The 25395-nt window shown below is 40.7% G+C and overlaps 1 protein-coding gene across 4 annotated transcripts in view; it reads left to right on the top strand.

Annotated features, from left to right (window-relative positions):
- Nucleotides 1-25395, top strand: part of DCLK1 (doublecortin like kinase 1) — a 214520-nt gene that overhangs the window by 163283 nt on the left and 25842 nt on the right. For 3 of the 4 annotated variants that reach the window (XM_079973686.1, XM_079973688.1, XM_079973689.1), the window contains 6 exons: nucleotides 4104-4188; nucleotides 5966-6074; nucleotides 10905-10962; nucleotides 12075-12194; nucleotides 19044-19190; nucleotides 25151-25284. In XM_079973686.1, the coding sequence (XP_079829812.1) occupies nucleotides 4104-4188; nucleotides 5966-6074; nucleotides 10905-10962; nucleotides 12075-12194; nucleotides 19044-19190; nucleotides 25151-25284 (653 nt within the window). The remainder of the gene's footprint in view (nucleotides 1-4103; nucleotides 4189-5965; nucleotides 6075-10904; nucleotides 10963-12074; nucleotides 12195-19043; nucleotides 19191-25150; nucleotides 25285-25395) is intronic. The other variant, XM_079973687.1, reaches the window with a different exon arrangement.

The following is a 25395-nucleotide window of genomic DNA, read 5'->3' as shown; positions in this document are numbered from 1 at the left end:
CATTCCAGCTAGTTGCCTTAACTAATCTTTGATTATCTTGAACTATATCTGTTGGATTTTAGCTGGCATTATCTCCCTTATGCTGTCAGGAAATGAAATGTGGATCACTTTGTGTACACCAATAACCTATAGCTTGTTTGTTTTTGTGTGTAAGGAAAATACATGAATTATTCGTCATTAAGTCTTATTGTGCAAATATTAAAAAGTGAAAGGGCTGCTATACAGAATATATAAAATAATCTGATGAATTTGGATATGAGAACAGATAAGTAAAACTCTACACTAATAGATCATGGAACTCCTTGTGTTTTTGCTCTGAATGAGGCATCTGCTAATGGAAGAAGAGCCCCCAACACTCCCTGGAAAATCTGTTCTGGAGGAGGAAGGGAATCAGCCGAAATTTCATCCCTCTTCTTCCATTAGCTGATACCTCTTGCTAGATTGAATGCCCTTGATCAATTAGTCGCCATTCAATAAACCATTATTATGTAAGATAGGATATTGTGCTTCAGTTAATGATATATAAAAATATATTAAAAACACATTAATTACATGCTGGACAGAAAATCATATTTCCCAATTTATATTGTGAGATGTAATCCAGATTTTCTGTGTATTTAGGTGCAGTGTGTTTAAAATTTGACTTAACTGAGAGAAAGTGTTTGACAGTATTCAGTTAATTTATTGAAACCCACCCCCCAAAATAATAATATAGGATGTGCTAAAATATCATGTTAATAAGAACCATCATGCTTCCATAGCAAAGATTCTTTGTAATGTTAAAATACCAGGGGCAAAAAAGAGAATAAAATATATTCTCAGATAATTAGGGTGATTTGGGATTTCCTGCTTATTTATAACTTTCATGTCTGTAGCCTTCAAATTAGACGAGTAAGGCAATCATTGAAATATTTTTTTAAAAAAATTAAGGCAAGTAACGAATTAGAAAATGCATAAACTTGTCTAATAATATAACAATGAAATCTTTATTAATATCATATCTTCCTTTATAAATTTAGTATAATACTGTTGCTTTTAAAAACTTGAGGACTGTTTTATTGGATATGTAAGAGTGTAGTAATATTATAGATATGTACCAGTAATATTGGTAGTAAGAATAGAAATGGTTAAAAAAAAGTTTGTCATTTACTATGGGTGTGCTCGGTCTCTAATATTCATTCACCTTGTATCTTTCTGTGAGTTTATAAAAATTATGATCTATTTCTGAGTTGCTGTGTACCCTTGTCCACTTCAATCTGTGTTACAAGTCATTCTGTGTAAAATGAACCTCCGTGTTCTCCATGGACTATAGTCAAGAATTTAAAAATGGCTACAATTTTAACCTCTTTTCACTGAAGTGGATGAATTTTTTTCAGGCACAGGAGGCTCTCCAGAGTAGATTAAGCCTGCCAAATTGCAGACAAATAAATAAAAGGGATTTTTGTTGGGGAGGGGGGGAAAGCATTGACTTTCCAACATAGTCCTTTATGAAGGGGAAGTGGTAAAATAATTAAAAGGTAACTGAGTGGTGTGTATTCTTGCTAAAGAATTGCAGCTTCATACTGACTTTTGTTCATGGTGTTAGTTTGTGTTCTCCAGTAGGGTTTGCCAGTCTCCTGATAGGCCCTTACAGATCTCTGATAGGCCCTAAGACCTAAGTTCTCTGAAAGGAACTTTTTTGTTGTTGTTAAAGCAGAGCAACATAGGATTTAAAAAACAAACAAACCTGTAATGACTTTTTTGGCAAAACAACAATAACAACCAAACAAAAACACCCCACACCTCCATTGATGTGCTCTAACAAGCAAAATAATCCAAATCTCTTTGGTGCGCCACATATAACATTTTAGACAGTCTCACTTTTTGCAAAGCCCTTAGGAACAAGGATATTATATAAGAAAATAGAACTGGGTAGATCACAGAAAAGCAGAAAAACAAAGTTCCCAAGTAACACAGGGCTTAGAGGGGAGTGCCCCAGTCCAAACCATGATGGGGTGGGACAGGTTTATTGACATCATGTTTCATTTCAGAGGAGGGGCAATCCCCAAATCACCCCAATTTGCAGCATTATTTGGCTGCTCCTCCCTACTATTCACAAAACTCCTGCCTCTTCTGTAATAGGCACCGGCTTCAAAAACTCAAACATTTTCTTAAATTTAATTGATTCTCATTCTGCATGTTATTAATGCACTCACCTATGTAAATAAGAATCCCACAGCTTTGGATTCAAGGCAGCTTTATAATAAGCTTTATAATTAAATTCCATTATTTAAAAGTACCATACAAAATATTGCTTAGATGTTAATGTTTTACTCAGAATGCAGAGCATTGGGTTAAATCATTCTGAAATGGTATTCAAAATGTTGGAGAGGTGCTTATCTGCTGAAATCTTCCAATTAAAACTTCCAATTAAAATACATGAGATCCATTTTTTTTAAAAAAGTGGTGACCTAAATAAATTATTGCTGCGGCTATATTACTTTTTTTCCCCCCAGCCAGAGATCACTATGTAATTAGAGCATTGGATTGCGGTATCTTTTTAAAAAATATGGGAGCAATAGCAACAAAAAATAAATACTGGCAAAGATTTCACTTCATGTTTTTCAACTGAGAGACTGTTTTGTAGTACTTGTTATTTTTCCTGAATGGGGTCATGGAGCTTTGCTGTAGGTTTTCCATCCTTTTTGCACTTTGACACTTTGAGGTAAGTTTCCCCGCTCCCCAACCAGCACATTTAGCATTGCGCAAATCTAAATATGCCCTTGCTGCATAAATTGCAAATCTGTATATAATCATCCAAGGATAGCAACAGGGGATGGGGCTCAGGAATCTGAGCAAGTTCTCGTTTATTTTGGTCTGTTTTCCATACACTACCACCCCATGCCTAAGCTTTGAATCCTTGTCTAAAATACTGAAGACTTTCGCATCACCAGTTCTCCTCTCATTGGCTGACTGCATAAATGGCCCAGGGAACATGACCAATCACCCCTTCAGGAATTTGTGACCTCTGAGTGAAGCACAGTTTAAACATCCCACCCTTTTCTATTTCTAGACACTCCCCATGAAGGCTTGGTAGCCCTCTAATGATGGTTTTTTGGCTCCCAAGCCTCCCCAACAAAACAGCTTCCCGCTGCATCCACTCTTTCATTAGAAACAAATGATTGCCCAGAAACCCATGAATATATTTTTTAAAAAAGAATTATTGCTAGCCATATGCTTTCAGCCGAGACAACACTTTGTAAGTCACATGGAATATTTAAAAGGCTCCTCTGTGTTTCTAGGATGCCAGTTATCCGAACATTTCACAAAACAAGACAGTTTCAAAGCATTATCTTTTGATACTGCTATATGGACTGCAGCATTATTTTCATGACTTAATATTGTGGGGTGCTTTTGATATGTATTCCATTGATTTAATAGGTACCTGAAACCCCTAGTTTCTTTCAAGCTTCTGTACAGCCATGGAAACAGAAAGCATTTGTTGAAGACCACAGCTCAGATGCCACCTCAAATTCTGGGCTTCTGCTTGAGTTAGCAGTTTGGGAAGAGCAGGGGTTTTTTTTTGTTTTTTTTAATCCAGCATGGTCAAATTAGTCCAGAAATAGGGGTTTCCAAAAATTAACACAAAATTCGGTTGCATTTCTCTTTTGAGCAAAATTTTCCTGGACCACTGAGAAGCTTCCCCGTGCAGATACTTCTAATGAGCTACAGGTGTGGCATGAGGCAAATGGCGAGGAAGAGTGATTATATTAGCAGAAATATTCTAAATTATTTGAAGAGGTTGGGAAGGCCAGGAAGGGGGAGATGAGCTTTCAGTAGTTTCCAACATAGTTAATGAACGAATGTACGCGTTTTAGAAGTTAGGCTAGGCTTTCTGAGTAGAAGGCTTTTTTTTTTTTTAGAAGCTCAGCGGTGAATAATGAAACAGATTGTCCCTTCAAAGAACATGATACAAAAGGTACACATTTATTTTTTTAAAAAATCATTTTTTGCAGGTAGACAGCCTAGATATCTTGTCGTATTAGCTAGCTTCATTGAAACCACAATTTAACAATCCTTTCCCACCCATGTGTCTCCCCTTGAACCCAATTCTATATTTCTAGAGCTCTCAGCACAGTGGCTCCTCTACCTCACTAGCATCTACCAAAGTCTGCAGCTCCATGGATGAAAATGATGGACCTGGTGAAGGTAATGTGTTTGTGTGTGTGTGTGTGTGTGTGTGTGTGTGTGTGTGTGTGTGTGTTTGTGTGTGTGTGTGTGTGTGTGTGTGTGTGTGTTAATATGCCACACCAGCACACAAAATATGCCTCCCATCTTACAGTCATTGTCAGCATTTTATACTAGCTGATTACTTTGTTGTTATCAGTTATTTTGTTACTTAAAGGTCAAGGTAAAGGGACCCCTGACTATTAGGTCCAGTCGTGGCCGACTCTGGGTTTGCGGTGCTCATCTCACTTTATTGGCTGAGGGAGCCGGCGTACAGCTCCCAGGTCAAGTGGCCAGCATGATTAAGCTGCTTCTGGCAAACCAGAGCAGCGCACGGAAACGCCGTTTACCTTCCTTCTGGAGCGGTACCTATTTATCTACTTGCACTTTGACGTGCTTTCTAACTGCTAGGTTGGCAGGAGCAGGGACCAAGCAACGGGAGCTCACACCATCGTAGGGATTTGAACCACCAACCTTCTTATCGGCAAGCCCTAGGCTCTGTGGTTTAACCCACAGTGCCACCCGCGTCCCTTACTTTGGTATTTATTGTAATTTTTTTATGGATAAAACACATGCATTAAAGTTGTAAGTTCTAAGCCAAAATAGAAAAGGGCATGTTTGCTATGCAAGCTGCTCACACTTTCATTCAGGGCCAGTATCAGCCCTCAGCATACTTGGGCAGCTGCTGGTGCCCAGTCCCCAGGCAGAGCCCATTGCTGATGCCTGCCCTGCCCTCCCTTTTATGTTTAGCTGCCTTTTTCATTTCCCACAATGTCCCTGATGTAGAGTTCTTCTGAGGCGTTGTGATAACTTAAAATGGCCAGGTAAACTCACCAAGGTCCACTGCTGGAGGAGGGGACTCAGAAACAGGCACTGCCAAGGGCTGCTTCAAACCTGGAGTCAGCGCTGCTTTCATTGCTTTAAGATGCATGTATTTAAGTGCTTTTCTTTCTTTCTTTCTTTCTTTCTTTCTTTCTTTCTTTCTTTCTTTCTTTCTGTTGCTAGAAACTGAAGTGGTAGTATTTGAAATACGTAACTATTGCCAGTATTTAACTGGTCCAAACACTTTACATGTAAGTGAAGGTTTATGGCTCTAGCTTTTTAAAACGTTATTAGACACTTGCAAACTGTGCTTTTGAGTACTGTTTGAAGAGTAATGGCACTCTAATGGCTACTAAAATACAATAACTAGAAAACCCTTTCCTTCACTGTTTTGACTTACTGTGATTTTAAAGCATCTGGTGCCCAGGTTGTATATGTTGGTGACATTATTGAGAACACTTATTTAAAAACTAAATATTTAATACAGACGAGAAAATAGCACTTATCACATGAGCAAGTTTATGGCAGTCTCCGATTACAGGATGTAATAAAAGAAGTGCTCGAGTGTTAGACTTCTTTTGTAGATAGATTTAATTGTGATGTGTTGAACTAATGCAGTCTCCACCTGAGATTGAACTATTTCTGAGCAGATCACTGAAACATCTGTTTTGTATAATTTTTTTAAAAGGGTTCATACATGCCAAAGAATTGTTTGTAAATGTGTAAAACTGGGTCTGGTGCCTACAAGTTTTCATACTTAGCCTGGTGAAACTTGTTGAGTGTATGCAATATCAATGGCATGGTTTCTCTGATCATCAAAATGAGAATGCTGATTCTGAATGGTTTCCAGTTGTCTTAAACCATAAGGTAAAATATGTATTGTGTGTCATATCTGCGTTACCTTCTCTACCAATAAAAATGTACTGATTCTTTTCAGAAGTGTTGGAAGAAGGCTTCCAGGTTCCAGCCTCTATAGCAGAGAGATATAAAGTTGGCCGGACTATAGGAGATGGAAATTTTGCCATTGTAAAGGAGTGTATAGAAAGGTGAGAAAGATTTCCTACCTATTACTGTTAAAGCAGTCACTAATGTCAGGCTTCTCTTGGATCACATCTTCATTTCCAGCACATATGGAACAAAGGAATGTCTCAGATCCATGTGTACACAATGGGGAAATTACGCCAGCTATGCCTGGAAATAAGTGTTTTGCAGGCACAATCTATAAATTTAATGCTTTGATTTATCCCATCCCTGCGGCTTTTTCCTTGACTGTGCTCAACACACTCCTTCTAGGAGATTGTGAAACTTTTCCCATTGTACTAAAATAACACATTAGAAATCATTTTCCTTGCAGTTGGAAAACAAATGCCTGCAGCTTTCTCTTCTGACTGCTCAGCTGAGAGTTTCTTATTATTTAGATCTGGAGCCACAGGCCTCAATTCTTCTTTCTGCCCAAACTTAAAAGAGTGTTCTGTACACAAATCACAGGAACTTATGATACTTCCTTATACTTGGTCAAATTTTTTTGTACATCTAGCCCAGCACTGTTGACTCTGCCTGGTGGCCACTTTCTAGGATAGCAGTATCCAGTTCCACATTCATTGTACACGAATGCCTATGAGGGAGGCCCACAGAAATTCATAGGGGAAGCAGGCAGTGCCCAGTTGAAGCAGAAAGGATGGGAACAGGACCGTGGACAGCTCCCATAGGCATCACTAAGGCAGCTGCAGAAGAGGAACTCAAGGCAACATGCATGATAAACCCTCCCATTTTTATCCTCACAATGGTCCTGTAGGGTAGACTGAGAGCAAGTGACTGACCCAAGGTCACCCAGTAAGCTTCATGGAGGAGATTGATCTTGATTCAGCATAGTCCTAGCCCAGCTTCTTCTTTTTCTTCTTTGGTGATCACTCTTAGCCAAGTAAGATTGTCTTCCATAAACATGGATTTAACAATGAGTCCATAAGTGACTGTGGAGGCCAATTCTGGATCCACACGTCCTTCCACAGTGGGGAAATTGGCTTCCGGGCAGGAGCTGATCACAGTGTGGATTTGCCAGGCATGCCTTCCTCTTAGCACGTTTCTCCCTTGCGTCCTGAGTTTGAGTGTCTTCAAAGCCCATGACACTTTTGGTAAAGGCTGTTCTCCAACTGGAGGACTCGCAGGAAAGTGTTTCCCAATTGTTGGTGTTTATACTACCGTTTTTTAGATTTGCCTTGAGAGAGTCTTTAAACCTCTTTTGTTGACCACCAGCATTACCCTTTCCATTTTTAAGTTTGGAATAGAGTAGTTGCTTTGAAAGACGATAATCAGGCATCCGCACAACATGACCAGTCCAACGAAGTTGATGTTGAAGAATCACAGTAATTAATAGGTTAAATATACACAAAGGGTGTACACTGGAAAATCTCTTTTGGGGGGAGATTTTAAAAAGATTCTTAATTTATTTCTTTTGTAAAACCTTCATTTGTATTTTGTTAATCTGGATTTAGTTAATTTGATTTTTAAAATTATAAAAGCATCTAGTGTGGAGAAAGCCCCAGCAAAGGTCTTTAACATAAGGTGGGTTTTGTCTTGCCACCAGCCATTTTTTAAGGGGACAGCATTCCTTTCCTCTTATGCAAGTCAATGGAGACTACAGATTGCAATGCAAAACTTTAGGTTCAAGCAAGATAATTCCAAATAAAAAAAGAGAAATTTTATTTGAAATCGTCAAATCTGATTTAAATACGATCAGGGCTCTTTTGTATTTATTTTTTTCTTTCAAATTATTTTCTTTCAGATTAAACAAATGCCTATGCCTGATCTGGAGAAAAGTCTCTTTGTTTTTTGTCATGCACCTGCTCTGAAATGCGAAATTGTGTGTTTTGTGCTTTGGTAAAAAGCAACCATGCTTGGAATCTCTTAGGTCAGTTTAGTAATAAATATGATAAGGCCTAGAGTCAAATATCTGTGGTGAGAGACGTAAAAGGGAATGGAATCATAGCAGAATTGGCAGTACATAAATTCAGATAGCATAATATATTTATGAACGTATTTAACTATATTCTTGCTTAGTGAGCATGTAATACTGCTTGCTTCTTATTTCTTATACCTATAAAGTCTTTTTTTTATTAAAAAAAAGGAAAAGGGAAGCTAACTTATTCAGGGAACTTTTTCTGTTTTTGGCACAGAAACTGCTGTAGTCTTTCTTGTATTTTTCACTGTAAATGGTAGACAAGTTGTGCTTTATTTATTGAATACCTGATTCTGTGGGGTGTTCCTAGCATTTCCTAGGTTTTCCATCACTGTTGGTGATAAAACATGTTAAGCTAAAACTTTATAACTCTCAGTATTATTATTATTTTTCTGTTCTGTTGTAAAAGGTGAGTCAAACCTAAAAGCAGTCAAGCTGTCGCAAGCTTGTTGGATTGATCACATATAAATTCCCTTCATAATAAGAGCTAATCTTTCCAGCATGTAGTTAAGTTATGCTCAGCCAAGCTCAATAAGTTGCTTTTTTTGTGAACGGGGGGCAACCACAGTGTTTGGTTCATAGGCCTTAAATGTTTCTTGAAGCAATAAAGGCTTTATCATATATTTATGTGAAACTCTTCAGAATAAGTTCGTGCATATAAAGATGGCTTATTGATGCTTCTTTATTTCTCCTAGCTCTGCTAAGAAGCCCTCTAGTGGGGAAAACAGAAGAATGGCTAATTACACACACATGAGCCATTTTCTAACAGCTTCAGTTTTTGAACAACCTGAATAGGGCAAAGTACATCTGTTCGCTTGTTGCCAAGCCTTCGCTTTAAATCCACAATTTCATCTTTGAGGTTTTCAACTTTGAAGTTTTCATTTCACTCCTGTTAGATGGCAGAATACTGTATGTTTCTTATTCAATGAAACCGTTCTGCTTCACCTTGTCAAACCTAAAGGTGGCTTCTAACAGCAATCAAATGTTAGCTCGTCATATTTCCCTTTTTGGGTTGCTTTGCAAGCTTAATAGTTAGTTAGTTAGTTTGTTTGTTTATGTTGTTTGTTTATGTGGAAATTTTGGCCTTGCCCTTCTAGTGCCTTAAAGCAGTTTAAAAATCTCAGTATTGTATGAAACAATAAATTCAATGAAAGTCAACTGATAATAAATAAAACATTGGGTACTGAGGTGTGTGGGGGGGAACCTGCTGGATTAAAAGGACAGTGTCCAATTAAATAGGCTCGCTAGTGCAAGAACTTCTCCTCCCCCCCATCTTCTCCCTGCATGCCTCCTAAATCTGTTCTAGAGGTTCCCACAACCCTCAGGAGCAGATTTGGGGAGGCCACAGCAGGCAGGCAGGGAGTGGAGAAGGAGGAGAATTTCCCTGGCGCCCATTATGTCTTCACCAACCAGCAAAAGGCAAACAGGGAGAGAGAGCACCACATATGTCCCATGGAGACAGAGAGGGAGCTTAACCACAAGTCCTGGTTTGGAAGACACGCTAAGCCAAACTTTAGCTTCGCTAAAGTAGCAACAGCAGGATTTAGGAGGAACAAATTAGTAATCAGAGACTGGGAATTTCTTTCTGGCAGCCTGTTAGGCCAACTTTGGGCTTCTCGTGTGGTGTTAAGTGGGCTGTAGTGCTGGTGAAGCCACTGAAATGGCTCATCTCATGTCACCATCAGTCAAACCTCAACTGCAGGTGGTACTCTGGAAAGGCAGGCCTCAAGGAATGGTGAATAGTGTAAGCACCCTATATGAGCTTCTGTATTTGTGCTGTATAAAACCATTTTTGTTAAAACTAAAAAGCACCATATGGCTGTTACTTCAAAATAATGTGACTACATCGTTCATCATTCTTTACATGCTGTCTCTATAATCTGTCTCTGCTAATATTAATAATCCGTCCTATTCATCTGCCCTTTTGCAGCAAAACAAAACATGAGAATGTAAACTCTACATTAGGGGGGATACTTGGTTTCCCACATATGGGAATACCTTGCTTTCATAAAGGATACTTGGCAACCATCTGTCTCGGGAGACAGTGGAGGAGTGTGCATTTGGGGGTGAAGCAAAACTGTTGGAAGCTTGCAGCATATCTGTGGCTATAGAGACCAATGTGGGAGAGCCAAAGAATCATAGAATTGGCATCTGGTTGTGCTGCTGCAGATGCACCACCGCATTTCATTTCTCTGCATGCCTCCCAGTGGTCATTCCTTCTTTGCTCACTGCTACATATGCATATTTGTCTCATGCATTTTTGTTGTTGTTGTTGTTTAGTTGCTTAGTCGTGTCCGGCTCTTCATGACCCCATGGACCAGAGCACGCCAGGCACTCCTGTCTTCCACTGCCTCCCGCAGTTTGCTCAAACTCATGCTGGTAGCTTCGAGAACACTGTCCAACCATCTCGTCCTCTGTCGTCCCCTTCTCCTTGTGCCCTCAATCTTTCCCAACATCAGGGTCTTTTCCAGGGAGTCTTCTCTTCTCATAAGGTGGCCAAAGTATTGAAGCTTAAGCTTCAGGATCTGTCCTTCCAGTGAGAACCTTGTGCATTTTAGGTCCTTCATAATTTCCTTTCCTTTCTTTTATTTTATCTGGAGAGAGGAAAAGTGTTTTCCACATAAACATAGTATCACAGAAAAGAGCACACACATAACCACCCCCATAAAATAGAGCCAATACTATTGCAGCAGAGCCTTAGGGCCAAGTTAGATGTGATGCAAGAGATCTGGTGGAGGAGAGCAGCCTCTGGGAGATGGAGCTTAACACTTCCTTCCTGTATTCTTTCTCCACTGCTTTCAATGGAAACAAAAAGGAGCAGTAGTTGGTACTTTACTTGTTGAAGGCAGTTTGAACTGAAAACAGAAACATTATTTCATCTTCCTATTCTCTGTTGCGTTCTCTTTCTGTCTCTCTCTAGGTCAACTGGTAGAGAATACGCTCTGAAAATCATCAAAAAAAGTAAATGTAGAGGAAAAGTAAGTACAGAAGCTCCCCATTGTATCTCTTTCTTCCATGTTCACCTACTCTAACTTTAGTACAGTGGTACCTCAGGTTAAGTACTTAATTCGTTCCGGAGGTCCGTTCTTAACCTGAAACTGTTCTTAACCTGAAGCACCACTTTAGCTAATGGGGCCTCCTGCTGCTGCCACGCCGCCAGAGCACGATTTCTGTTCTCATCCTGAAGCAAAGTTCTTAACCTGAGGTACTATTTCTTTTTAGTAGCCCTGCTCCAGGTGTCCCCACTGAATGAAGTGAGGTGGGTAACCTGCCAGGGAGAGGGCTTTTTCCGTTGTGGCATCCAATTATGGAACAGAGAATCTTGCCTGGTGCCATATTGGTAGTCTTATTGGCACTTGCCTTCTGTATCTATTTTATCTATATATTATGGTTTTGTGTTTTACTTTCATGTATTTATTCATTTTTGCCTCTTTTAAAATTGAAATTGTCAATGCTTACAACCAAATAAGCTCCCCGACAAATGAACACACACAGTACAAATAACAACAACAATAATCTATATAAAAATAATGAAAAATGTGTTTTCTTTTATATTTGTTGTGGGTGGCATCCAACTAATGTCCTGTCATTGTAAGGATTTCCACTTGGTCAGTGAAACTTTCCCCCTCTTCTGATCCTGCCGATGGTTGTCCTGTCCTGTCCAGGGGACCCCCAGAACAGGTTAAGGGGTGTGCCAAGGGACAAGACACAGCAAGAACACACAGACAGAAAAACTTAGTTTCAAAATTGGTAAATGTTTCTAAATTATTTGTATAGAAACAGAAGATGACTTGGAGCAATCAGCCCAGATTTCCTTTGTGGCTGGTTTCATGGTGGGTAGGGGGGAAGTGAACAAAGGCTTTTTGTAACCCTTTCTGTGTGATGGAGTGTGACCTAACTAAGTCTGGGAGGACTGCTTACTCTATGGTCTTAACCCCTTCATGCATTAAGTTGAGCTAAGCATTCTGGTTTTATAAGGCTGATATTTATCCCACACATTCTGCATGAAACACAATGTGGGGAACTGAAGCAGATGGATGGATTTCTTCCGTTGTCTTTCTACATGTGGTTTTCTTTTGTTTTGTGGCAGGAGCATATGATCCAGAATGAAGTGGCCATTTTAAGAAGGGTCAAGCATCCCAATATTGTTCTTCTGATTGAGGAAATGGATATGCCCACTGAGTTGTACCTTGTCATGGAGCTTGTAAAGGTATGTATATAGGAGAGAAAGATCACCTGCTATTTCACAGATTACCAACCATTCACTAGGCTTCAAATTAAAGGGCTGGATAGCTGCTGATGCACAGGAAGGGTCTATGCCTTTATTTACCCCCTGAACACAGCAGCTGTTAAAGGGAAGAATCTATAGAAGAGTTTAGCCCTGTAGAGACAGGCAGGCAGAATGGAGGAATGAAATAGAGGTGCTCTCTGGACAGCAACGTAGTGTTTTGGTTTTTGTCTTTTTTGCTATTCTGTTCTAAGGTTTTTTGAAATATATACATAGTTTTCACTGTATAAACATGATAAACCAGGTTTCCAACTTTGTTACTTCTGGTGGATTTGTGAGTTAGCCTTACTTGCAGGACATATGCCACAGATAGATAGGGATATCCAAGCATGGGGATCAGATTCTGATAGGGATCAGTGAGTGAATCCCTGCTTCCATATTATTGATTGATCTGGATGAGGTGGGGTGGAAGAACAGAGAGCTAACCCACTTCTTATGGACATGCATGGGAAAATCATATGGAACTTCTTTCCCCTGGCTTTAAAAGGGGGTTAGACCATTTATGGAGAGTAAGGCAAGTGGCTATCCATCATGATGAAAATGGAGAACCTGCATGTTCAAAAGCAGTAAGCTAATCAATATTAGTTGCAGGGCAGCATTGACAGGAGAAGTCTGTGGCCTTCATGCTCTGATTAAGGATTTCATAGAGACATCTGCTCAGCTCCTGAAATTTGTGATCTGCAGAGGAGGCCCTCTGGATGCAGCCCTTTGTGTGGTAACTTGACACATGGTGGCATCTCTGTGGTGGCATCCCACTTGTGCAGCTCCTTCCCTTTGGAGGTGTGTCAACCAGCCTTGTTACTGAGCTTTGGTGATCATGATGGGATGAATATATGAGTCAAATAAATAAATACGGCGAGAAACAAGTTGCTGAGCTAGTTAGATCTTAGGTCTGATTTGGGGCTGTTCTCAAGAGATCTCTGGTCCATCAAGCCCAAGATTGTCAACTGGAAGCAAAGTGTCTCATAAGAGTTATGCTATTCTGGAGAGATACTAAAGATCTATCTGATCCAGAATCCTGTTTGTTTGTTTTTAAATAATATTTATTAAAGTTTCAAAAATTACAGAAAGAAAAAATAAAAATGCCACATTAAACAAAAGCAAAACAACACATCACAATATAAAAAAGGGGAAAAAAACAGAGAAATAGAACCCGTTAAACAAAGACAAAAACACAAAGAAAAATGCATCAAATCTCCTCATTACTAATCTTTCATTAGCTTATTTCCTTTACCTCCTCCCACCTCCCTTTTTTGTGTTCTAGGTCAATTATCCATTTCAGCAAATCCTTTCCCTCTTTTAAAATTTTTGTCCTGTAAATTGTCTTAATATAATGTAACTTTACTTTTCCTCCTTTCACCAATTAACAGTCAGTTATTCCCAAATCTTTTATATCATTCCTGCTAAAATCATATAATATTATTCCAACATCCTTCTAACAGATATTAATTTTACAATGTTTCTGATCCAGAATCCTGTTTTCACAGTGACCCAGCAGATGCTCATGGAAAGCCCACAAGCAGGACATAAGTGCATTAACCCCTTCCCATTGTTGCTCCCCTGTGACTGGTATTTAGAGTCATGGATCCTCTGATCCTGGAGGTAGTATACAGCCATCGTGATCAGTAGCCAACAATAGACAAATTTATGGAGCATAAGGTTAATCCCCTTTTAAAGCAGTCTAAGTTGGTTACAAGAACCTTGGGATAATGAATTCCATAGTTTAACCGTGCACCCTCTGAAGATGTGGTTCCTTTGTATTCTCACATTCCCACTCTTGATCTTCATTGGATGACCCTGAATTATGCAGGGATCTTTCCCGAACTTGCTACCCAAGGCTGTAAATGCCAGGGGTTTTGCCTGCAAAGTTCTCCCACATACCTGCTATAGAAAAAGCTGGATTCATAACTGAATAATTTGTGTGGGGTTAGGTGTAGCAGGTTTGCATAGCTGCAAACGAAACTGAAATTTCTCCATGTAATAGGATCTTTGCTACAATAAGATATTGTGAGAGCTGTCGCAAACTGTGTGTGACAAGTTCATTCTAAATAAGGTGTGACACCTTCTCTTATTCATTAAGTTTGACAGTTGAACAAACCTTGCTGTGATTTATTCTCTAAGTACTGAAGCAAGCGCATTTGGGAAGATGTGAGTTGTTGATTCAACAACGGCTGGCCTTATCCCTTGCACAGCATGCCCTTTACAATTGTGTAACCATCTGCTGTGGATTGGCTTTTGAAGACCCAAGTTTAAATCAAGTTCACAGATGGGAAAGATATTTGGGAGGAAAAGGCTTGATGTGGTGGAGCGCCAGTTTCTGGCTACTACCATTTTGCATTAATTGGCAGCCACAAGTTTGATATAAGTGGTGGCTGCTGCTGCAGACACGTTTTCATTTCATGGCAGGCACGTCACTCACTGCTGCGTAAAAGGCCTTGAGTGTGAGGAAAGCACTTCATAAATACAAATAAAAGCATGTTGCAAGCAGCGCTTGTGGAAAGGAGAAAGGACGTGGTCGCTGGCGAGCTGCCATTGCACATAGTGAGACCAAATTATTATTCAAGCCCAGCACTGGTTTAGCTATTTTAACAAGCATGATTTATTATAGGGTTTCCTCCTGCTGTTCAAGGATCTAATTTCAATTTCACATGAGAAAAGGAATGTTACAGCATTTATGTTGCTAGCTAGTAAATAAATAATTGGTTACTGTACTTCGGGATTTCAGTGCCTTATGTTCATAGGTGATAAGGGTTGAATTTTCCTTCTTTTTTTCTTTTAAAAATACATTCAGATGCTTCTGTTAGTCTGTCTTGATTCCAGGAAAATGCGGGGGGGGGGGGTTGGGTGATAAAACATTAAGCATCCTGGGCCCATCTTCTACAGTGCCTTGACTGCAGCAGGCGACCTGTTATGTCAGTTAGTAAAGCAGAAATTGGCATGATCCCTTACATGAAGGAAAAGGTGGAATTCTGTGCTGTCCAAGAAAGTTGACTGTAAAGTTAATTATTTAAGGTCTTTATCCAAAAGGGGGATGGTCGCCCATTCAGTTTAAACATTACAGATTTGCATTTCATTCAAGTACTTGCAAAACCTGAGATATTTTGCATGTGTTCAAAATAAATGTTCTCCCCTCCCCCCCCCTGCAAATGCTCCCTCCTCTTCGAAGAGTTACTCTTGGGGAAATTACTGTTGCTAGTGAGGGGCGAAGCCCATCCTATGAGTCATTCTCTTGGAGCATGAAGTTCTCCTGAGTGGATGGACTTTTGCTCTCCAGCTCCAGATGTAATTTGAAGGACTGTTTGAGAGCAAGCTGCTTTTGGCAGGGGACAAATCACCATGGCGGCTCCTCATGCCCCAAAGGTTATCCATAGTGTTAACCATTTGCCCCAACCAACATTACTCCTTAGGAACCATAAGGAAATCTATCATATACGGTACTTACACCTGGACTGCACAATGTGTGCAGAATTGAAATGGGGACCTCCTTCAGGTGCACTGTACAAATCTTAAATTCTGCTTACAACCATACAAGCAGGGGTGTCCTCAAATTCTTCCAATTCTTGCCACAGTTTTCCCCAGACACCTTCCCCCTTTTCTGGCCAAGCGCATAAAGTTAAATGCATGAAAGTTGTGAGTCAACTGTATGTCGTAATGGACATCAGAGGAAAACCAAAGAGAAAGTATGATCATTTGGTTCCATGACAGTCTCTCTTTCCTTGCTAACCTGCCACTGAGTTTGGGTTATCTGAGGCCAGAATAGAAAGTGGTGAGGGGTTTAAATTTCCCACCATCAGTGAACATAAAGTTTGCTCTTGAGCCAACTTGCCCAGTATTTTCTGCTGCAAATAGCAGTGACGCTCTAAATAAGGCCTTAGAGAGATAGGTATTTTTTTATTGGTGTTTGAACATGTGACCATTTGGATACAAAGTGTGTGCTGTTCCACTTCCCTGTGGTACTTCCTGACAGCTGATAATCAAATGATGGTAGTTTTATTATAAAATAAATGTTTGTCATTTTTCACAAAATTTTCTTCAAACGAAGAAATAATCTGTAAAAAAAAATGTTTTCATGAGGTTGTTGGTGGGTTTTTTAAAGCAGTTTTGGGGAGTTTTGGTGAAGTCATTTGTATGTGATATCCCTTCATTGTGAAACACCCACAAGATGTATCTTATTTGATAGGATCTCATAAATAAGATGGAATGAAACCATTAAAGCACTGGTAACTTAAGATTGCAAGTGTTGATTAAAAATTGGGTTTTGGTCTAGATTTCCAACATTAAATAAGACTTATTTTAAAACAACTCAACATTCTTGTTTTAGGAAAGAGTTTAACACCCTAGCTCCCTGAACTACTATTACTATTCCTTTGTTTTAATCTTTCTTCAAGTGCAGAAGTGAAAATGTATTTTCCTTGTGTAAACTGACACAACTCAGTCCCTTTATTTATTACTTTGGCAGAAAGCCATCCCCACAGCTCTGCAAATAGGAAGAGAACCGACGAAAGTGCTATGAGCACCTATCTTGGTTAACTGCAGGCAGCTATCCAGACCTTCCTCTGCATACAAACAGCAGATTAGGGTGTTTTCCAAGGCAGAGGCAGGATTTTGTTGTTTGGGGGGTAGGGAGAGAAAGGAGAAGGCCAATGGGGGGAAGGTATGTAGACTGTGATGCACGCCATGGATTAAACCAGGATATTAATGTATACATATGAGAAGTGCCTCGAAGGAACAAAACATGCATTCTAAATTTGTATAGCCCGTATGACAAGGGTCTAATTTACTTATTATATGCCTGTCATGAAATGAAGCCTTTTCATGCTCAGTATGGGGGCCTCTCTCTTCCCCACTACAAGTTTGTTTCATAGTATTCTCTCTCTTGAGGGAGTTCTAGGAAATGCAGTGCTGTGAGGCTGCTAATGACCTCTGCTGGAATATTCTCAACAGCCTCACAGAACTACAATTCCCAGGGTTCTCTGGGTAAACCACAGCAGTTAAATCACTATAAAACAAATATAGATATGTAATGGGACTAGGAAGGTTAAAAGCAGGACATGGGAATAGGTGGACTCAAAGCCTGATCCAGTGAAGCTTTTCTTACATTCAGAAACAATCTAGAGTTGGGGGAGAGCAGTGAGGTGGGCAGGTTTGCTGATGATACTAAATTGTTCAGGGTCATTAAAACAAAAAGGGATTGCAAAAAGCTCTAAAAGGACCTCTGCAAAGTGAGTGAATTAGTAGTAAAATGCCAAATGCAATTCAGTGTAAGTGTAAAGTGATGCATGTTAGGGTGAAAACTCTTCATTTCACATTTTTGTCATACCCTCCAAAGGCAAAAGCTAGGATGCAATCTTCCTGTTTTCTTTTTTCTCACAAGAGGATGGTGGCCATTTTGGGCATCCTGATTTCATGTGATTTTGCACCATGATTTCTACCCGGAAAGCTGCTTTTTTGGGCTTGGTGCATTTTGGGGCACCACATGAGATTGTGGCCCTGAAAAATCGCAAGATCATGGTGCCCCAAATGGCTTATGTCCTCTTGCAATAAAAACGGGATGTCTTGGTTTTTCTGGGGCACTTGCAAGGTATGATATATGTTCAAGTGGTATGGACTGTCAGTGATTGAGCAGGGATGAGGCTTTGGGGTTGTAGTGAAGATGTCAGCTCAGTGTGTGTCAGCTGTGAAAAAGTTGCGGAAAGATCCACGTTAGGGATCATTAGGAAAGGAGCTGAAAATAAAAATGCAGATATCATAATGCCCTTCTACAAAATCTGTAGTGCAACCACATTTGGAATACAGTGCAAGTTCTGGGCACCACATCTCAAGAAAAATATTGCAGAGATGGAAAAGGTTCAGAAAACCACTGTGTTTTTTTTAAAAAAAATAAAATTTTGTGAACGAACTAAATAAAAGGGGAATCCTGATTATCAAGGAGGGTGAACTAGGGGTGTGTCTCCCTGGCATCTAGTTTTCTATGTGCAGTAGAGCACTTAGTCCAATGGTCTCCCCCACCTGGAGTCCTGAAGTGGTCAAGTGCAGGAGCAGCTGAAGCACATGATTGTCAGAGACCAGGCTGAGGAATACAGCTCTGATGAGGAATGGTGGGACCCTCCCCTTCCCCTTCTCCTTGCTCCTGACCTGAAGCTGCCCAGGAGCAGTGGAGCAGTATAGATTTGGAACAGTGGTTTGTAGAGGGGCATAGTTCTGAAGACAAAAGTTGGGAAGAACTGGGGGGGGGGGGTGAACAGCAAAGTGAAGAATAACTGGAAAAGAGAGAGCTAACAGATTCTCTCTCTCGCTGGATAGTGTCCAAGGTCAAATAGAGCAGATAAGGTGGCTACACAAAAAGCAGGGTGCAAGATGGAAGTGACTAGGGGGAAAGTGGGTGGAATCCTTAATTGGGAACACCTGCCTTCCAAGAATGGATGCGTTGTTCTTTTGCTGTGATCATTAAAGACTCTTTAAATGGTAAGGTACTCTTTTTGCTTTGTCCTGCTTATCTACGGCCAAAGGGGAGGAGGAAGCTGAGTCCCAGGATCCTGACAATGATCTACTGCTACAATCAGACTGAATTCTTCCATCATGTGCAGACTGATAGACAAAATTTCCACCACAGATATTAGACCTCTCTTTTTATATGGGTCCTCTGTTCTGTTCTCAAAGAATATGATTATGCTTTCTGGAATCTCAGTCCTCTCTTGAATGGTGTTATGCTTTCTGGAATCTCAGTCCTCTCTTGAATGGTGTTCAAACATGACAATTACTTTATTCCAGGGCGGAGACCTTTTTGATGCCATTACTTCCACAAACAAATATACAGAACGGGACGCTAGTGGGATGCTGTACAATCTGGCCAGTGCCATTAAATATCTTCATAGCTTGAACATCGTCCACAGGGATATCAAACCTGAGAATCTGCTGGTAAGTTCAACCTCCGGTACGTTCTAGAGATTTCTGTTCATATGGCTGATGTTGGTAGCCTGCCTCACAGCTTCAATGAAATACATATCTCTAGATAAAAATGCTCACCCTAAGAAGCATTTCAAGTCTAGCAATTATTGCACTGTCTACAGAAGATTCATGCTTTACTTGTGGAACCCAAATAGTTTACTTCTATTTTAGAGATACAGGGATTGGGCTATATGCAATATTGCCAGGATCATGCCATTGGAGAATTGAGCTTCTGAATCTGTCAAGTAGTCCAACAAACATTGTTAATATTATTTCTAAAGACAAACCTTTGAAATGTTATGATGTTCCAGTGCTGTTCTCTCTATGACTCCAAAAGAGGTTTTCCTCCCCCCCCGACTTTGAATTACATGAAAAGCCACAGTGTCCTGTCTACCTTTTGTGTTGTGGGTGCTATGTTTCATGCTGTTTAATCATTTGCAACTCATCTACTGCTTTGGTAGCCTTGGTACTGTCTCCAGTTGGTCCATTGTACCTCAGAACCCACACAAACAAGCACATTTCTTATTCCCTAAGCATCAGCTATGCTCTGAACCCAAGTATACTAGGCTGCAAACCAACTTCATCTTGCTTCTACCAGCTTTGTCTCTCCTCTACCCTCATACCAAAAGCTATGGTAGGACGGACCTTCCTGAAAACTAGAACCCTTGGTGAGGAGACTGAGAAAAGTATTGCTGCATCTATAGAATCTGTGAGTTGTATCTAGTTGTGTCCCAGTCTGCTGATCTTTGATCCAGCAGTGTCTTCTGCAGGAGAAAGGGAGAATTGCCAGCGTTTGCTGTTTCACCGTTCCCTTTGAAGTCCCTGCACCCACCCACTCCAATCTGCTCTAGGGTTCTGTGCGATGTTTGGAGGTTCCTGTTCCCCTCACAGAGTTTCAGTTGCCAAAGTTCACCACAAAGAGGGATTGATTGCTAAACCACTCTGAGAACTGTAGCTCTGGGATAGGAATAGGAGTTCACAGCACATTAAAAGTAAGGTAAGGGTAAAGGGACCCCTGACCATTAGGTCCAGTCGTGACCGACTCTGGGGTTGCAGCGCTCATCTCGCTTTATTGGCCGAGGGTGCCGGCGTACAGCTTCCGGGTCATGTGGCCAGCATGACTAAGCCGCTTCTGGCAAACCAGAGCAGTGCATGGAAGCACCGTTTACCTTCCTGCCGGAGCGGTACCTATTTATCTACTTGCACTTTGAAGTGCTTTCGACCTGCTAGGTTGGCAGGAGCAGGGACCGAGCAACAGGAGCTCATTCGAACCACCGACCTTCTGATCAGCAAGTCCTAGGCTCTGTGGTTTAACCCACAGTGCCACAGTGTGACAATTATCTTTTGTATAATTTCGCTGCTGCTGCCTTTCTTGTTTACCTGGGCTGATAGGAAAGTGTGTTACTGTTTAGGAGAGAGGCTGAGGGCCAAATCAAATGTGTGGGTGGCAGATCTTTATACACAGATCTGTCCTGATTGTGTAGGGCCCAGCATAATAGTATTGGGTCCAACATTAACAACAAATAGAACCCAACCATCCACTCGCCCTGCTGGCCTGTTCCTTGTGAATAATTGCCGTTAGGCTCAGTTGCACTGTGGAACTAATATTTCTCTCACACACACACCATTTTCAACAATGCAGTGTATTCTTTGCCATATCAAAGTCTGAATGTTAGTATTGGTGCACTACTGTGTATGTAAGCTAGTGCAATCCCATGTCAAGATTCATTAGACTCTTGTTTCTGAGAACGCCAGAGATGGTCTCATGGGGAAATGCTTACAATGCTTTTGTATTCAAACTTTTCTCAAGTTTGACAGCAGTAGACTGAAGTCCTCCCTCACCCTCTTGGTTGTTTTCCCTCTTAAAATAGCATTGACTGACCTACCATGAGCAATTATGCTGGGTATTTTTTTTATAACCATGTTTTCGTGTATTTTGCAGTCCAGAGCACTCACAATAGTCCTGCACTGATTACTAGTCAATACATTTTCCTACTAAGACAATTGCACTCAAAGGACATGTCTGTGTATGTTGCTTCCTTCAGTTTAAACTGCACAAAAGCACATGGGAGTTTGTTGAGATGTGATTATTTCTAAGCAGCTATCACTGGCAAGATTGCCTTTGCAGCTTCAAGATGCGATGCCTGGGGCATATTGTTCTTAGTATTGCATACCAAATGCTAGTATGCTTTTTTGCACTAACTGAATTGTGCTATCCAGATGCAATATGGATACTAGCTAAAATAATATCCATGGCCACACACTAGTCCTAAGCACATTGCATAGAAATTGGGTACACTGATTTAAGACTTAACTTCCATAGAAGTTCTCTAAGGATCATAGGACTAGTTCACGCATATGTCCATGAAATCTCATCCCAAGCCTTTACTTCCTACAAAAAAATGTGTACTATATTAATAGTAACACCTTGATCTTGGCCTGGTGGTGTGTCCCCCCCCCCCCCCCCATTTCACTGAATTGGGGTAGGTACCAAACATGGGCAAAATGGTTGGCAAAATGGTTGGCTGCACGTTCTGTCCTTGGCACCCATCAGTTTGGCTTAGATGAAGCTAAGCTGTTTTTTTGACTGGGTTTTGGGGAAAATAGCTTAATCTGAGCTAATCCACACCAGTTCGGTCCTATTGCAATTCACAGAATAAACACCCCAAGATGGTATTGCTTCTCAAACATTGCCTTCACACTCTCCAGCTTGTTGCTTTAAATCTAGGTCACATCACTCCCCAAATCTCTACTTTAAACTCTGCCTTTTCTGCTTAAGGAGGTGGCATCACCCATTTAACATCTTGGACTGAGCCCCTTAATCCTTCTTAATGGCAAATTACCTAGGTTATCACCTCACCAGGAGGCTAGCCTGGCCTTTAAAGGTAAAGGGACCCCTGACCGTTAGGTCCAGTCATGGCTGTTGCAGCGCTCATCTCGCTTTATTGGCCAAGGGAGCCGGCGTACAGCTTCCGAGTCATGTAGCCAGCATGACTAAGCCGCTTCTGGCGAGCCAGAGCAGCGCACGGAAATGCCGTTTACCTTCCCACCAGGGTGGTACCTATTTATCTACTTGCACCTTGAGGTGCTTTCCAACTGTTAGGTTGGCAGGAGCAGGGACCGAGCAACGGGAGCTCACCCTGTCGCAGGGATTCGAACTGCCGACCTTCTGATCGGCAAGTCCTAGGCTCTGTGGTTTAACCCACAGCGCCACCCGCGTCCCGTTTAGCCTATTCTAACACTTGGTGGACCCAGGGGTTAAAAGGGTCTGGCACCCATCTTAATACCCCAAACTCATAACAACATAATGCCTGAACATCTTGCTCGCTCATAATATGGATGATTTTGATTTGGATGAAGGCAGAGGTTGACACATGTGGGTGCAAAAGGGTTACTAAATTATGGCCACACCTCTTTTGCTGATTTTACCATGCATGGTATTCATATCCCGTTCCAATACATGTGCTATTAATCAACTGGCTCTTTTACCATTTTAGCAAGCCAAGCTAAAAGCCTTAGTCATATGAAAAGGCTGTAATACTTCACCTCTACATTCCCTTCATCTGGAAGGCATGCCTTTTCCATTTTAATTGGAGCATTTTTTCATAATTGCTCCTATTTAACATGATTATTTTGTCAAATCATGGGATAGCTTTATAGCCATATAATAAGCCCAGGAGAACAACTTCTCTGTTGCCATCTGCAGTGATCACAAGAGCAGCTTAGGAAATATGGACAGTCTTTAGAGTAATGGGATACATATGGTAGCACACAATTATGTGTGGCTGGATTCAATTAGTGTTGTACAATTACACAGTTTTATTGCTTAGTTAAAACAGTGAAAGCACTACATAGTGGGTAATTTGCACTAATCCACATCTCTTTAATTGCCCTTCAGGGCTTAAAGGAAAATAGAACTTGTAAAGAGCTTACTTTCTTAGTAAGATGAGCTTTACATGATCATCTACATTCTTTGCTCTTTGCAGGGCAGACAATTAAAATATTACTGCTTTACATTGAAGCCTTATTTTTGTCTTTAATCTTACTTACCAGGGCAGAGGGAGCATGTCCCCGTGCCCACTGCTTGTTTACTTGTTTTCGGAAATGAACTGAAGGGTTGGGTTTTTAAAAAGAAAATAAACCCTTACTTGTAAAAAGCTCCAGGGAGAAGTTATATATATATATATATATATATATATATATATATATATATATGCATCCCTGGATTTTTTTTTTTAGTTAAAAAAATCCTGGTGAAATGATAAATTGGTTCTTTTAATAGACATTCAAGAAACTTAATGTTTTAAGTTCCTGAACACTTTGCAAAATAACTTCCCCTGCCCTGCCCCACAATAGAAACACTGAAAAAATATGCCTGGGGTTGTTTATTAAAAATAAATGTTGTATTCTGCCTAGCGTAAATTCAGACACTGAGGTAGCTCTGCATTCTATGTCCTAGTCACAAAGCCTTTACAAAGCCTAGTGCACAATCCCTAATTAAAAATGTCATTGAAATATAATTTATTTCTGCCACTTCAGCAAACACTTTCTTAAAGATTCATAAAACAGATGTGCCTAGCAACTCACGTTTTTAATAATAGAGCAATTCCATTTTTAAATATCCTTCTTCCCTACCCATATTCATTCTGGCTTTGTCACAGCCAGTGTGTGCTGAGAACTTCTGTTTGCTGCTCCTTTTCGAAGACAAAATTCCAGTTTCATGAGCTCACTGAAACCTAATTGAAAGGGGGGGGGAATAGGCCTCTGAATGCAAAACATATTATCAGAATATGTATTTGATGCTATGGTGTGTTTCTATTGCCGTGCAATTTACACGTAGTTTGCATTTCACAAATAAGAAAAACATTCTTTCTCTTTGCCACACAACTTGCAATAGGCTTTGGTGGCTGCCTAGCTCACAATTTAAAGGGTAAAGAAGTGTTGTAGAAAATCTGAGACAGGAGGCAATTTTATTAATAAAAACAAATTCCCTCTGTGGTCAATGACCATTGAAATGTAGAATAATGGATCTGGAGGTGCCTAATGGCATGAAGTCCAATACTCAGCCAAAAGGAGATATCTCCATAAGTAGTAGGGAGAAACCTGCTTGGCCTATACTAAATTTTCAGCCACGGACAATTTCTGATAGAAAAGTGATGACCAAGCTGGAAGTGACCTTCAAAGATCCTTCTGCCTCATAGAGTGAACTAAACTGTCCAATCTGCTCTTATTAAATTAATATTAATTATGAATACTGGAGGACTGTACCACCTGCATAGCAAAAGATTGTCTCTATACGCTGTGGGTCAAACCACAGAGCCTAGGACTTGCTGATCAGAAGGTCGGCGGTTCGAATCCCCGTGATGGGATGAGCTCTTGTTGCTCGGTCCCTGCTCCTGCCAACCTAGCAGTTCAAAAGCACATCAAAGTGCAAGTAGATAAATAGGTACCGCTCCGGCGGGAAGGTAAACGGCGTTTCCGTGTGCTGCTCTGGTTCGACAGAAGCAGCTTAGTCATGCTGGCCACATGACCCGGAAGCTGTACGCCGGCTCCCTCAGCCAATAAAGCGAGATGAGCGCCGCAACCCCAGAGTCGGCCACGACTGGACCTAATGGTCTGGGGTCCCTTTACCTTTTATAGCAACTCTAGCAACCTGTCTTACATCCCTACAGTAAGGATACTGTGCTGTTTGTTCAGTTTAAAGCTTCTGACTGTTTCATGTTTATTAAGTGAAAGCTAAATTCACTCCAACCTCTTTATCACTCTCTGTTCACCTCTGGCTCTCACCTCCCCACATCTGCTGTGTTCAGGCATGCTTGGGGATGGGGGCCTTCACTGCCACAAGCACAGTGGAATAGAAGATTGACTGTTAAGGGAAAGGGAGATTCCTGCTAGAAGGAACACACTGAATCAGAAGACTGTTTGTTTAGGTTTATGAGCACCAAGATGGGAGCAAGTCACTGAAGCTGGGAGATTTTGGACTGGCCACTATCGTCGATGGACCTCTTTACACCGTCTGTGGGACACCTACTTACGTAGCTCCAGAAATCATTGCAGAAACTGGGTAAGATGGTTTGTAACACATTTGGTATGAACAATTATATGTATTAGTAATTTGTAAATTAAATCTTGAGAAGAACATCGACAGGTTAGGGCCAAGGCAACAATCAAACAT

The sequence above is a fragment of the Podarcis cretensis genome, assembly GCF_951804945.1.
Source record: "Podarcis cretensis genome assembly, chromosome: 4".
Lineage (NCBI taxonomy): Eukaryota > Metazoa > Chordata > Lepidosauria > Squamata > Lacertidae > Podarcis > Podarcis cretensis.
Note: the sequence above shows the minus strand (reverse complement) of the source record. Positions and strands in the feature narration are given on the sequence as shown.